The 15,854-nt window shown below is 40.0% G+C and overlaps 1 protein-coding gene across 1 annotated transcript; it reads left to right on the plus strand.

Annotated features, from left to right (window-relative positions):
- The first annotated feature begins 10,410 nt into the window (after positions 1-10,410).
- On the plus strand, positions 10,411-14,180 carry RPS16 (ribosomal protein S16). The gene is made up of 6 exons (XM_079303224.1): positions 10,411-10,510; positions 10,589-10,644; positions 11,335-11,436; positions 12,119-12,215; positions 13,814-13,861; positions 13,982-14,180. Exons 2-6 carry the CDS (start codon positions 10,597-10,599, stop codon positions 14,125-14,127), a joined length of 441 nt encoding a protein of 146 aa, XP_079159350.1. The 5' UTR covers positions 10,411-10,510; positions 10,589-10,596; the 3' UTR covers positions 14,128-14,180.
- Positions 14,181-15,854: the final 1,674 nt, after the last annotated feature.

Genomic DNA, 15,854 nt, shown 5'->3' on the forward strand with positions numbered 1-15,854 from the left:
ATGGGCAAGATTTCCCAGTGCACTCTGTTTGCCTTTTACTGCTTCAGGGATGCAGACTGGTCATAAAGTTTAATTGCTCAATTAAGCAGGCTTTACAGTTGTTCTGTGTTGCTGGAGTGCCACAAAGCAGATTGAGCAAACCAGTGAAGCTGGATCATTACTGTGCCGAAACCAAGACACTCATATTTGTGTGTGTGTGAGAAAAACATTCAATATACTAAAGTATCCTAAATACAGAGCTGGGTATAGATTGTACAGGAAGGTACAAGTTTCAGTGTTGTGGAGAGAGTTACAAGCAAGAACCCTAACCCTGATTTCTTTACAGGATGACAGAGGGAGCCCCCAGTTGCAAGTCAAGCTTGAGCCAGAGTTCTGTTGGGGCTGCAAGATGGAGGGGAAACACAGCAGCTAGGGTTTCCTTCCACTCTCCTGGGGCAGCAGAAATAACCTTCTGTGAACGAAACACAGGAAAAGAAAGAAAATAAAAGCACATAAGCATCCATGACAATTTGCAAATGGAGGAATCTAAGCTCTTGCAGGGGATGGAATTCAGTGAAGGTGGATGTAGGTGAGGGCTCAGACCAGTTCTCATCGTCTGCTTGTCCTTTACCAGCTCCCTTTGGCAGCCTCACAGCTTTTCTCCCCACCCACCTTTGGTGGGTTCCTGTTTCTTTTCAAGCCTCTTGGTTGTGGGTGACACCGGATGCATGTGCCTAAGGAGAGAAGGACAGCAAACAGTTTAGGGTGGTGGAGGCCTCTAGAGACAATTTAGCAACAAATAAATTCTTCAGTTATCTTAATGCCAAAGGCATCTCAATAAAAGTGGTTTCATGTTCAAGATGCCTGCTTACTTCCAGGTTAATAAATTTTTTTTTATTAACAAAGCAGTTTGTTGACAATATAAGCTATTGTCTAGAGCAGTGCTGCTCGAACAACTACAGCTGCTGAAGGAGCCATGGAACATTCAAAAGAGAAGTAACTCAAAAGGAGTTAATCAATCCACAAAACTTTTGTATTAAACTGTCAACAGCTCAAGTCAGCAAGTACTTCTTTTGGTAAGTGGGTGTTGTGCAGAGCTTGCAGGATTTTCAGTAACAGACAAATCAAAAAGCAAGCCATTCTTGGAAAACCAAAATAACTTAAATTGTGAAATGGACAACAACACCAGCCCTCAGCTCAACCCCATAGGATGGTGCCCATTTGGTGAGGCATTGCCTGTGCTGGGGTCACGCTCAGCTCCTGACTCTTCCCATCTCAAGGAGCTACTCCAGACCTCCTGCTCCCTGACAAAGTCACCTTGAAAAGCATTGCTTTTGGGATCCAGGTCAAAGTTGATAGCAATATTTTTTCAAGTATTATTTTTGAGACCATGACAGTAATACAAATTAGCTGATTTCTAGCTGTTCTTTAGTACAGTTAAGTAGTAACAAATTTGAGTTAGCACAAATACACTTCACTATAGCTTGTCCACTATGTTTGAGGGCAGGTCTTGCTTGGTGGTGATGGAAAAGCTATGGGAACATTAGCATTCACCCCCATGGCAGCTGGCATTAATGCCAACCTGGTGTGTTCCTGCTCTCCATACCACAAGGACACTCGCAGCTATGTTGGACTGCACGCTAGCCAGCTTCACCCTCCCCATCTCCTGTCACCCACACACATTTAGACCAGCACTGAGACTGTTCCAGGCTGCTTGTCACAACCCTCTGACAAAGCAAAGAGAGGCACATGGATAAAGGGTAAGGAGAGAAGTAGCAAGGAAAGAAGAGATGGAAGGAATATATATGTGGAGTGGAAAACCTTTGACTATGGTTTTCAGCTGTGTTAGAGGAAGCCTTCAGCAGAAAGCATTCTACAGGACTCCAAACAGATGACAGAAGTTGCAAAGGTCACTTTAAGTGAACTGATTTCAAATCTAGATCAGGTTAGAACAATTGGAGGTCTTATCACTACATGGTTATGCAAGAGTCACATGTGAAATCATCAATTGGTTCTTACAGTGTAGCTTGAGTGAAACCTTCTGCCCAGCCATTCCTTTGGAGAGTTAAAGCAGGAATAGCTGAAAGAAAATGCATTTTGTGATTAATTTTTCAGAACATCCCATAAACTGGCTGTTTCTTTTGGACCTTTGGGAAAGAATAGCTGCATACATTCTTCAGAGTAGTGTTGTGTTGGTTTGAAGCAGAGCTACCTATTGAACAGCTGTCACATCATTACTCAGGGGCATATGCCAACAAATTTAAAATCCAAAGTTGCAGACATTAACAGCAAAGTGGAGAATTTAGATAAAGTGTACACTTCAAGCTCTAAGCAGGCAAGCCTGCACTGACACTGCTCTATATAAAGCAAGATTGCTGTTGCTACGGTTTCCAAATGGCCTCATTGTGAGCAATCAATAAAGGCACTGAATGAAATGTTAAATTAAAACTGCAGCTCCTGATGCTGAAGGCAAGGACTCTGTGTGATCAGTCACAACTATAGGTTAGTTTGTTTAAGTCTTTGTATTCAGAGGATTTGATCACTGCATAGAGGAAATTGCAATGATGCACAGCCTGACATCACACAGAGATGGTCTCTTTTACTTTTTGCACAAATGATGGTTTGACTTTTGTGCTGTTGAAAGGCAAATATCTGCCAAGATGATGACATATAACTAACTGCAGAATATTTTGTTCAAAATTATAAATCGCTGCATCACATTTTATTATTTTATTAAAGCACTATTACTATTATTTCTGTCACATATGAACTGCAAGAATGACATTTCAAAAATTTATATAATACAGAAAATTTCAAATTTTCTATTATTTTAGTGAAAATGGTATGAACACCAAGTACTTTCAAACTGAATATCAACAGATCTGAAACAGGATGCTCTCTATGGATAAAATATATTTATATCACCTTGATGTGAAGAGGCAAAAACATACAATTACCATTTAACAGATTTTGGGGTGACAGAAGATTGTGAAAAGCTATGTTTGTGGCTTACCTATCTAAAGTTCTGCTGACCATGGAATGGAATTACATTGTAGAGATTATATGGGACCTTTTTTTCAAAATACTTTAAATCTTAAAATAAACAACTAGCAACAGAGTCCAGAATGCATAATAAGCAGACTTGAAGAGCTTTCAACCCCAATCTTAAAAAAAAAAAAGCGCTTAGTTTATATGAGAATAACTAAGAATAACAGTTCAGAACATCTTTAAATCCAATAGAATACATTTTTTAAACCCTTAATACCCTGATGTATTTATCCCAAGCACAACCGTGGTGTGTCTGTGAGATACTCGACCTGTTTCCTTTCAAACCCCTCAAAATAATGGAACTGGTAGAACAGAAAGGTTTACTCCCCTTGATACAGACAGCATGATAGATAGAAAATAAATGTTCCAAATATTTCCAATGATAATAAACACAAGTCCTAATTTCAATAGGTAGAGGTACTTTTAAAAGCTTAATATAACTAACTTCCAGATAGATACAAACTATGATTATATGTCATTCTGCAAACAGAACTCAGGCTCCTAAGTTAGCTAAAGACTGAGGTTTCATATTCCTTTGAGATTTAGGCATCTAAATCTCATGTACATTTTAAACATTTTTGAAATCTGGCATTCATTTCTAATCTAACCACTGATTTTTGTGTGGTATAAAATCACCAGTGTTTATATTTCTATACTAACCTTACTCTCCAAACTCCTTCCTTCAACAAGACTTTGCAAGCTTACATCAACAATGTCTTTCATGGGTAAAACTAGAGGCACCAACTAAAATCACAGAATCATTTACATCATAAAGGACCTTTAAGATCATCAGGTCCAACTATAAACCCAATACTGCCAAATCCAACACTAAAACATTTCCCAAGTACAACATCTACACCTCTTCTAAATACCTCCAGGGATAGTGACTGCCACTTCCCTGAGCAGCCTGTTACACTGCCCAACCACCCTTGGGGTGAAAAACCTTCTCCTAATATCCTACCTAAACCTCCCCTGACACAACTTCAGGTCATTCCTCCAGGTACTGAAAGAACAATGGACTAATGCATGAGACTGTATGAATGTTCCAGTCCATCATCATAGGACACGAATACAATTATTTTATTTTGTGTGTGAAACCTTCTCTAGAAGAACAAAGTACCTTACAAAATGTGAACTTTGTCTTCATAAATAAAAGCATCTGTTTGCTGTCTAACCATCTGGTTTGTCTAAAGTTTATAGTCTCCTGAGTGTTATTCACAGGCCCACATATGATCAAGCCTCCACAGACATTTTTATTCGGTAAAAGCTTTCCCACAGCCCTTCATTTTTTCTATCTGTTTTTGATCTTGTAAAAAAATGTCACTTTAATACGTGTGTTGTAATACTGCATGTGTTTGTGTTTCTGTGAACTGTGCAGATCTCCTGGTGTGTAGATATTATGGGCTAGATTCTCTTGGGAACAGTGCAGGAATGAACTACAGAAGAATTGTTTGGAGATACCAGACTCTACGGCTTCTTCTCTGCCATCCCTGAACAAAGGGCTAGGTGATGGTGGGTAGATTACTTCGAAATGCATCAACTATTAACATGAAACAAGGCATTGAGAATTGTTTCAGTTCAAGAGCAACAGCTAGTAAAAGGTAACAACTACTTTGTCAATCCCACACCAGGCAGGTACTCTGCTGTGTTTGTCAATTCCATGGTTCCTGACAGCACGCAGGGTCCAGATAACATAGCTGTGTTTGGCTCTGTGTGAATAAAATGTGTTATTATTTTCCCTTAATTCTACTTCTACAAGCTGAACAGTCACTACATTTCTGCTTGCTTTCTCTGTTTCATAAACACAAGATTTTCCATCCGGAGCCCTTACAAAGCCTTGCCAAAAGGGTTCATTCTCCTTTAGAGTTCAGCTGCTGAAGAAAATGTCTCAGTTCTCTGGTAGGTCAGTAAGTACACAACAGTTCACGAGCTCTGATACTTCTGCCTAATCTGCTCTCTTACCACAGGCAATGGAAAATGTTTCACTTGAAACAACAAACATTCAAAATCAGAAATAGAAATTACCTCAGTAGATATTAATATAACTTCACAGAAGCCTATCTCTTTCTGCTTTAAACCATGATTGATGTTTCAGCAAAGTGTGTGCATATTTGTCTTTTTCTGCAGTCAGTAACAGTGATGGCACCTTTTTATTTACTAGAAGTCAGCAATTTTCTGTATGCATTACAACAAATGTGCAATTTAAAGAGAAGTGTAGACCTGTGGATCATGGAGTGCAATACTGTATTTGCAAGCTGAACATTATTAAGCCAGCTGGAGCAAAAGGTATTTTAAAAGTACTTAAAAGTATTTTAAGTGTGAAATAGGTGTCCATTTCCACACTCTTTCTCATATTTCTTTAATATAAGAAAGTTGAAAGGATCCAAATAGCCCAGCAGAAGTTAAGACCCAGGATTTCTCTTTCTGCAGAAGAGTTGAGAGAGGGCAGCTGGATCCCACTGGACCCTGCTGTGTTTAGTTTCTAAAAATGGGATCTAAACTGAGAAGCAGCCTCCAGGGGCAGCAAAATACAGCAGGAAGCTTGGAGATGCCGTTCTGTTCTAAAAAAATAAATTGTTTCATGTATGTGATTCTATTTACTTCTTTGCTTATTAGTGTAGCTTGGGGGTACTGGGTTGTTGCCAGGTCAGCTTCTTGCAGCTTTGATTCCTGTTGACATATAAAAGTGTGAGTGTGTGAGCTCACGCACACATACCTAAAAGAAGCTTCTGTGAATGCAGAGAAGAGTTTTAAGTAATTCTAATTTGCAGTTAGTAGATTTCACTAAAGCCCTGTATGCTGCAAGACAGATTGACCGTATACTGCAAGTCTAAATCATAGATCATTACATTTTAGCCTTTAATATACAGACAGATTCTAACATGAGCCATAACTTTCCATCTGGAAAGTTAGTATGTTAACTGATTATACAAACTTCCAGCCATTGTAAATAGGATGCATGTTGCAAATTTAAGTCACAACTTTTTTCAGATTTCAGCAACAATCCAAGTAACAGAGCTGAAACAATGAGTCTTAATCTTTGTCTGTATGTTCAGATACAAGATGGGCTTTGTATTTCTATTGTTTATTGTACTGAAAGAGCTAGTCTATTCATTCAAAATGAAACCCAAGACAATCATCAATTGTGATTTTTTCCAAGTAGCAATGCTAAGCCTGGTCCTAAGTAAATTATTGCATTGCTAATTATTTATACACATTGAAATTCAGTATGAATGAGCCTATCACTGTGTCAGTTTCTACATTACAAATTGCCTCATGTTTTAAGTCTCAATGTAACAATAACATTTTTAACCTGAAAATGGCAGTTAATTTCACACCAATCAGGATAACCCATAACCTTATGTTCAGAACTTATGCTACAGAGCTTCATTTGAGAAGGATAATTAAACCAAAATTTTTGCTTTAGATTTTAAATATGTTTTTAGGAAAAAATATTTATTGCTATGAAAATCTTGTGTGATCCATATTTGTTTTCAGAACATAATTCCAAGAGCTGGGAAGATTTCTTTTCTGGCATGCATCAAACATTTTTCCATTTGCCACAGCATTCTTGCACTAATTGAGTTTAGAAAACTCTTCAGCTGCTGCCTGGATGAATATGATCTGTGAAAAGCAAGCCTCAGAAATAATGGGATCCATTAGCTAATCACACTTTATCATCAAACATGCATCACTTGCAATCTGTAATATGAGAAATATATTCTGATATGCCAGGTCATTCAGATTATAAGATCTGCCATCAATGTCAGTATCTTCTTCTTTGCGATACTTCATACTTCCTAGTGAAGGAATCCACTAATTTTCAAAAGGTACAAAACTCTACAAGACCAACATTGCCTTCTGAAGAGATGATTTTGCTGTCTGAAGTAAAAACTTCAGAGAATTTGCTTTGTTTATCATGCTGGAATCCGAACAAATCTTTTCCCTGGTTAAAATTATCCACTCTGCTAAAAAAACACACAAAATCCTACAAAGTACAATCAATTGCAAACTGGGACATTTTGGTAGAAGGTGTGGATCTTCTTAAATGTGATTATGGACTGTGTAGAAGAATGTTTGTTTTTCCCCTAAATGTTCCTTTATTTTCACAATAATTTTATTTCCTATGACAATATATGTAGAAGTAACTGATTGTATTTTGCCATAGCTCTTACCTTTCTATTAATGTTTCTGATAATACATAAGGAAGATGTATTATCTCACTATTCCTCCCATTATTTTTCACTGAGAGCATTTTCTCTCCTTTTTAAACAGGATGAAATTTAGTCACATTACAGCTGGCCTTGTTAACATATTGAGCTCGACTCTGTTGCCTTACACTCTTGGCAGCTACATAATTCCATGCTAAGCAGAAGCTAAAATGCCATCCTCTTTGAACGCTTACCTTCTGAATTTACACATGAATCTGATTTCAAAGATGACAAGGTCTAAGTGGAGAACTAACATCATGAATTCACATGGAAGTCCAGTTACTTGCTGTTTTAAATTCCAAACCACATAAAATCCCCAAAAAAATAAACCCCATGCAAGCACATAAGTCACAAAAATCTTCAACATATTTGACTCTTGTGTTGGCAAATAAATTGTGAGTGTTCAAGTAACAAATACATATAAATTTAAAATTCATGGGTTGCACTGCACCAGCCTGACAGTCTTGCTGGGCACTGGACTGACACACAGGTTTTGTTTTGACACTGCAGTTTTCCATATGCTCCACATTGTCAAATTTCCAAGGAAAGATTCAATGCTGCTCTCCTTAGCCCAACTCACTGGCTCTGCTCAGCTCACCTTTGTCCATCTCCTGTCATTCCTGTCCAGCCTTCCTCCCTGTGGAGCCATGTTACATACACAAGGTTTGTGCTTCTGTCACAAAAGTGAATATTCACAAAAGTGAATAAACAGCTGGAGATGCTGTCAGAGACATTCCTTACAGTGCTGCATTCTGCTGCCATACCCTCACTGTTTCCAGAAAACTGAAAGCAGCACTGCCTGTGGCTGGTCCGTGGGAGATGAGCAGGTCACAGCATCACTTCACATCATAGCCTGCAATGAGGTCAAAGCAGCCCCAGTGGAGGAGGTCAAGTAGTGAGACTCTCAATCCCTTAAAGCCTCACTAAATACCCATGTAAACCATTTGGTAGTTGTGAGAATCTTGCTGCTACAAAGATACACAACACATCATCCCTTAGTAGAATGTAGAATGACTGTGAAATAAAGTGATTACATTTGAGTAAATCCAAATAGTTTTCCTTCTATGAAGAAATAATAAAATGCCTAGATCTAGATCAGTACAAACCTGCCAGCTTTTTAATGAGATGATCTTTCTGCTCAGTGGTTTACCAGCAAACATGCCTTAATTTTTCTGGGTCTGATTATTCCCTAAAGAAGTCCTCACACTGGTGCAAAATCAGGTTAACAAAAAAAAAAAAAGGGCCACCAAATAAATGACTTACATTCCACAGGTGCAACTATTTCATTATTTCACAAATAAAAATGTGAACACAAGAGTTTGTAGGTGGTGCTTGGACATTCTTACCATGTGTTCCTTTTGAAATCTGAGATACATTACTATTTTATCCCTGTTTTAAAAGGGATATTGTTAATGCTGGGACTTTTTGTAAAAGTATAGTATCTTATCTGAGGGGTTTCTTTTCCATTCATGTTCCAATTATCTCTTACAATACGACAGCTACAACCTCTTAGCTCTTATTCCTGTTTTTATACTAGAAAGCAAAGGGAATGAAGAGCACAAAGAGTTTAACCTTATTTTCCAGGCAAACTTATCACTGTATGTTGGTTATTGTCTTCTTTTGCTGATGGAAGGCAGAAAGATACATGTATGTAGGCATATCCTTGGTTTTCATACAGGCTCCTCTGATTGTGATGATTGTTTTCAATTACAGGAAGAACATGTGGCAGATGAACACCCAGATGAGGATAAATTTTGATGAACCTAAGAAAGCATGCTCCCAAAATGTAAGTTTTAAACATTTTAAAATAATCTATTTAATTCATATTAAAACACAGGTCTTCAGTGACAGATCTTAGATAATTTCCACATAGGAAATAGATTAAGAGTTATTTTCTTTTTCTTTAAAAGTTCTCTGGGCACCCAACAAAACTGAATTACTAATGGCTCACCTTTGGGTTGATCATAAGTCTTAGCTGAACTTTCTCGTCTAACTGGGTTAATTGGGTATTATGTTTTTTCTTTTTCACCTAAATAAAGGTTTTATAATGTCTTAATATTTCAGCTCCTGCAGCTGCTTTCATTGCGCAAGTTAAAGATTTCTTATGCTGAGCCACCTATTTTCACCAAATAGGTAAAACTTAAATTGGTTCTGGAATTTCCACTCATCTTCAAGAACTACCTGAAACTGGTGAACAAGGTGACCATTCCCCTTCCTCTGATGACAGAGAAAGACTGGATCATAGACACGTCTGACTGCACACACACTGTTCCTTAGGACACAGCCTTAAAAAAACAAATCACTTTTTGGATCACATGTTAAAGCTTTGTACAATTGAGGGTTTGAGATGTGCTAAATCTTACATGTTCTGCACAGCCCTATTCACTTGTACAGAACTAATCACTCAAATTGCATAAAGCTAAGTGCTTGTTTAAATCCTCACATGACTGATGACTAACGTTCAGTATTTAAAATCCTGTCTAAAGACAAAGGAACTGATTGTTTCATTTGAGCAGTCAATTTTCTAATTCATCACAGTAATTTAAATCTCTTATCATTTCAAATGTCTAAGGGTGACCTCACATCATCAACAGATTCTCTCTTTGTCCTTCTAGAAAATTTTGCATACTAAATACTAGCACATTAGAAGTAAAATATTTTCAGTCTGAAAGTTACTTAAATCCCATGCCTTATGACAGATATTAAACAAGAAAAAAACGGAGACAGAAGACAAATTTGATGGGGTTCCCTGAGTGCACTAAATCTAAGGAGAACTCTGAGTTGATCTCAAATATAAATCTCACTGAGTATTTAAGTGGGTGTAAGGCATTGCCCGAATGTGTCAAGTATACAGCGCTAGAAGCGAATACAAGGTTTAATGCTTCATCTTCTCAATTTTACCAGAGTTCAAAATTACAAAAGCTATGGAGTTTCAAAGTGCGTTTGTAAGTCTTTCGGGCACGGCATCGTTTAGTTCTCTTTACAGCAGAAGCACACCGGGGCTCTGCCCGGCGCTGGGGCCCGGCAGTGCGCAGCGCTGTGAGCAGCGCTATCAGCCCCTGTCCATCTCCGCGATCGCGCTCCACCCCGAGCCCGCCCCGCAGCCTGAGGCGGGGCGCGCGCTGCCGCAAAGCGCGCCAGGCAGGGCGGGGGCGGCCGCGCGCTCTGTCGCGCTGCCGGAAGCGGCGGTGTTGTGCTTTGCGGCTCGGCGCCCCTGATCCGAGGCCAGGAAGCCCCGTGCGGCCTTTTCGCGGAGCCGCCGCCGCCGTCAGGTGAGTGTCGGGGCGCTCCGGCCGCCGCCGCCCGCGCCCCCGCCCGCCCGCGCTCACGCCGCTCGCTCTCTCTTGCAGGAACAGCCATGCCGGCAAAGGGCCCCCTGCAGAGCGTCCAGGTCTTCGGACGGAAGGTGAGGCGCGGGCCTGGCGGCCCGCACCATCTGCTCCTCGCTCCCGGGCTGGGCCGCGCTTTGGGCCGTGCGCGCTCGCGGTGTCTCGGCCGCAGCCGCTCGGCGGGGCCGTGCGGCGGGACTGGGCCGCGGGAGGGCGGCGGGGACAGTCCCGCGGGCAGCCACGTGTCCCGCTGCGTGGCCGCCGAAGCGCTCCGTGTGCCTGGGGCGCTGCCGAGCTGTGGGGAAGGGTTTGCTCTCCTCGGGATTGGGGCTGGGTGGTCTCACCGGAGTCTTGGGAGTGGCCGCCGCTGTCGCTCCAGTCCGCAGCGGCCTGGCTTACCGCTACCGGCATCGGAAGGCCACGTTGTGAGGGAGGTGGTGGGAAGGTAAAGTTCGCCCTGTTGGATGGAATGCAGCGTCTCGAATAATTCACGATACACGCCTTAAAACAAAACTAGCCACAAAACTATAGTGTTGTAGAACGGAGGAGTTTTGCTTTCGTACACAGCTAAATCTCGAACACTGAAACTTTTATTTAGATTCTGTTTTAATACTGTGATTATACCTGAAGGGGTAAGGAGTGATACTGTTTCATTTAGTGCATAGTGTTAGTCTGGGGCATAAGGCTAAGGCTGCTCGATTGTTAAAATGAAATTGAAGTTCCTGCTGCTTGTGCAAAAAATTAAAACGCTGTGTTAATATTTTTAGAAAACTGCAACGGCTGTTGCCCACTGCAAGAGAGGGAATGGCCTTATTAAAGTTAATGGAAGACCTCTGGAAATGATTGAGCCCAGAACGCTGCAGTATAAAGTAAGTATCCACCTAGCCTCTGCCCTGCTTTCCCTTCATACATGTAGTTGCTTTGCACTGGAGACAAGGGGATTGTCCCACTGAAAATACCGGATGTTTGGTTGCTAATCTAAAATATAGATGCTGTTATGAAAATTCAGTAAACTGCACTTCTGTGGTGGGGGTTTTACTTAAGTTTTCTTTAATGTGAAGCATTTTCTGCAGTATCTATCTACTTTCTAAACTGAAATAAGTGACTTAAAGCCCTCTTTTTAAAAAGTTCAAGTACAACTTTATACAATGGCGAATGAACAACTCTGACAGAATCTGAAACTGTTTAGATAACTCTAAAGTATAATAAATAGTGAAGAAAACTACTTAAAAATTACTTGAGGTCTTCAGTTTCAATGAACTTATTTTTTGTATGTGATTATGGTATTCTAGTTAAACTGTTCTCTTATTCTTGATTCCAGTGTACATGTGCTTTGCTATTAAGATATTTGAAATTTAAATAAACCAAAGACCTCAGTAAATAACAATAGCACTAGTAAATGCCAAAGAACTCTCCCGGAGGTGTGCTTGACCTGGATGTGTGCTTTTAAAGTCAAAGCTCCATTTTTTTGGAAGATTCAATAACATAATCACATTTGGTAAAGCTCTGATCCTCATTACAAATGAATTTTTTGTGTGTTTTGTTTCCTAGCTGCTTGAACCTGTCCTCCTCCTGGGGAAGGAACGGTTTGCTGGTGTTGACATCAGAGTCCGTGTGAAGGGTGGTGGCCACGTAGCACAAATCTATGGTAAGGGTTTTGGTGGGATTTCTGGTGTGGGCTGCAATGGGTAAAGCCACTGTGGTGAGTTGACATGGACTGGATACCTGGTGCCCACAAAGCTGTTATATCACTCCTATCCTAATCTTTATGGAGAGAGGGAGAAAATAAGGTGGAAAAACCTTTGGGTCAGGGTGAATAAAGCAAAAGCAAAGGCAGTGCACTGACGCAAAGGAAATCAAAAGGCTTCCATCAGCAGGCAGCCACTTCCATCAGCCACTTCCCAGGAAGTGGGGCCTCAATACCTGTAGTAATTGCTCTTCCTTTGCTTTTACTGCTGAGCAGACATTCTCTGGTATGGAATATCCCCTCTGGTCAGTTTTTATATCGGCCTGTCCTGGCTATGTTTCCTCCAAGATCTTGCCCACTCCCAGCCTAATAGGGATGGAGATTAGGTTGTAGGCACAGCCTTGATGCTGTGCAGGCACTGCTCAGCCAGTGCACAAACCAGATGGAGAGCTGTCCCCAGAAAATCATCTCAGCCAGACCCAATGCAGCCACGTATTTAAGAGGCTTAAGTTTGGAATAGTGATTTGCCAAACTGTTCTTTCTCCACTGTGCAAATGTACTTTTTCATAAGGGCATATTGATAACATTATATGTGCAAAACTGTAACAGAATAAGCTGAGTGAAGCAAAATGAAGTTTTGACGAAATGCGTGGGAATACATTGTGCAGTGACAGGATAGTTCAAATGCAGCTGAGCACAAGGATTTTAGGAGGAATTTAGCAGTTGAAATTATATCCTTAGTTATATATTTCTGTGTTGCTCAGCAGCATCTTTCCAGCATGAGCAAAGCTAGGTGGTTTTCCCCTTGCAGAGAAGGCTGGGAATATATTTGCATTAGCTGTTGAAATGAGTTAATCTTCACAAAGGATAGATTTGTTCTGCTCTTAATTTGAATGTAGTTAGTGAAGTGGAGCTGAAGCTGCATAGAAGGCAGAGGCAAATTTCAGGCCCAAACTCAATACCATATGTATTTCAGCACATTCATATTTTCATCAAAATCCTGATGTTAATATTTTGACAGATAAGCATAACAACATTGACAGTTACTCACATTTACTATCATTACTGGTGTGAGTTCTGACTACTGTTGCTGTGCTGGCTTCTTTTGTATTGCCATGTTCTAGCACTCAGACCATCCTGGTGTCCTTTTTGCCTCCTTAGTCTTCCAACACACAATCAATTTTATCTTTGTTCAAAAGTACAGACATTTCATAGAGCTGCGTATTTAAAGATTTTGAAAGTTGTCTGCTTGTAGATAGAAGATGAAGTTACATTAGTACTCCAGAGAGAAGGTGATCAGACAGCCCTTGTACAATTTCTTGGCTTGCTGACAGCTGACAAATTGACAAATGAGCTGTGGGTGGCCTCTTGGCACAGGTTTCTTGAGATATGCCAAAGTAAGGGTCATGTGGAGTATGTGGGAGAGGATATTGAGAGAAAGGACAATTTGGCAGTGAACAAAATAGCACATTTCTTGGACAACTGGCACTTTGTGTTTAAATTTTAAAAAGAATTGCAGTCCTTACTGATATTTTATCTTTTTTTTTTTTTTTTAACAGCTATCCGTCAAGCTATTTCCAAAGCTTTGGTGGCTTACTATCAAAAATGTAAGTAACTTTGTTTTATTAGCTTTAAGTGAAAGTATAGCTTTTATTGCTAGAAGTATTAATATGGATTTGTTCCATGTGAAACTGCTTAAGCTACTTTTTTTTTTTTTTTTTAAACAGATGTTGATGAAGCTTCCAAGAAAGAGATCAAGGATATCCTAATCCAGTATGATAGGACTCTGCTTGTTGCAGATCCTCGCCGTTGTGAATCCAAGAAATTTGGAGGACCTGGTGCTCGTGCACGCTACCAGAAGTCTTACCGTTAAAATTTGTCTCTAGTCATGTGGCAGTCAATAAACCGAAAGAGTTTGATAATTTTCATGTTTCTAAATTGCCTTTTCTTGGATGGGTAAATAGATTTTTTCCACTGTGTGTCAAGATTGATACACAAAAGGTTTTGTATTACAGTAGATGGCAGTTATTTTTTATCGTTTCATTGTAATTCTGGATAGATAGGTAGGATTTTTAGGAGGAAAGAAAAGCTTTCTTCTCTTGATGAATGTATGATCATCCAAATATAAAAAAGGCTCGCATCGTGGGTTTTGCAGGCACATGCAACAACACAGTGGTTCATGGCCAATTTCAGTCTTTACCCTTCTGGTAGTTAACATCAACACCAAAGTAATTATGGAGGCAGAGGAGGGAGGTGTGTTGAACTCTTGCATTACCAGATAATGCAGTGAGAGTCCTGGACTATTACATCTAAATGTAGGAAACTAAACACTTAAAACACAAAATCCTTGATACTGTATTTAAGATTAAGTCTGAGTGATTAATCCTTCAACCACATGTTCATGCGGTACAAGCCCAGAGAAGTAACTGCATATGTTACGAGCTAGGTGAGGCAATTTGAAAGCCTTGTAGGAAGAAAGGATGAAAAAAGTTATTTGGAAAGTAATTTTAAAAAAATTTTGGCCACAGGATGTGCATATTAAATGTAGGAGAAGTTTCAATTCCTGTCTACCCAGGTACATAAAGTAAATTCTGAGTAAATGTGGGGTGGGCCAACAAGAATCTTACAAAGACTCGTTCTGTCCTTTGGAAGAGATGCAAGTAATGAAGTGGGACTGTGGATACAAGCTGATCCAACCTGTGTGAGTGCAGCCCTGAGCTGTTTGCTGTGTTTGTAAGCCAGTGTGGAGTGCAACTGGAAGTACTGGAGACTAAGACACTGACAGCCCAGCTACTGGTGTTTTAATATCTGTGTGCTTGTATGACAGTACTGGAATTGTCAAAGGAGCACCTTTGACTGGAGGGTATGAGGATTTTGAGGAGCACCTTTGCTTGAGGGTTTTGTTGGGCTTTCTCTTAGCATGTTTTTTTGCTTAATGGGGGATGTTTTTCAGTGTACTTAGTCAACATGGTTAGACCAGCTTCTGTTTGTTGGGGAATTGGAACTAATACTAAAATCCACCCTTTTGCTCTGATAAAACAGGTGCTTACAGCTTTTTATTAATGTTAAGTATTTGTCACAAGGTCTCTGCTTTTTCAGTAGGGAGAGTATTAAAGGTATACTCACAGTTGCTCAAGAGTTAAATGTGTAGCAAACAAATTCCTTCTAAAAAAGGAATTCTGCATCCATCTCCCCATTTTAGCTGTCAGTTTCTGCCATGAAATAACTGCATTCCATGATTTGAATAGGAGTGCAATGCTCGTATTCAAACCTCTCATGGTGCTGTTGAAGCGATGTGGACTGTTGTATATTCTATCACCAATTTATATAGCAGGATTATTTTAACATGAGGCAAATGGGATGGTCCACTCGAGAATCCTGTCTTTGGTAGGATTCATGGTCTGCTTTCCTCAGTCCCCTTTTCCTGCACTCCAAGATCTTGGGCTGAAAACTGCCCTGCTCAGCCTCTTGGCTTGGTTTTCCAAAGAAAAAATGTTATGCAGAGTTAACTTTGAATTTGATCACTTGAATTTCTGTGAGTTTTGTGAAAACTTGCATCTTATGTTAATTAGCTTCGATTGAGTCTCTAGTTGTTTGGCT

The sequence above is a fragment of the Erithacus rubecula genome (assembly GCF_903797595.1).
Source record: "Erithacus rubecula genome assembly, chromosome: 4".
NCBI lineage: Eukaryota > Metazoa > Chordata > Aves > Passeriformes > Muscicapidae > Erithacus > Erithacus rubecula.

Bases quoted from the DNA above. Each gene is read 5' to 3' on its own strand.
- RPS16 (XM_079303224.1), top strand. From the start codon at position 10,597: ATGCCGGCAAAGGGCCCCCTGCAGAGCGTCCAGGTCTTCGGACGGAAG. The intron at 11,437-12,118 runs GTAAGTATCCAC...TTTGTTTCCTAG, and splicing joins CCAGAACGCTGCAGTATAAA to CTGCTTGAACCTGTCCTCCT. The intron at 12,216-13,813 runs GTAAGGGTTTTG...TTTTTTTAACAG, and splicing joins CCACGTAGCACAAATCTATG to CTATCCGTCAAGCTATTTCC.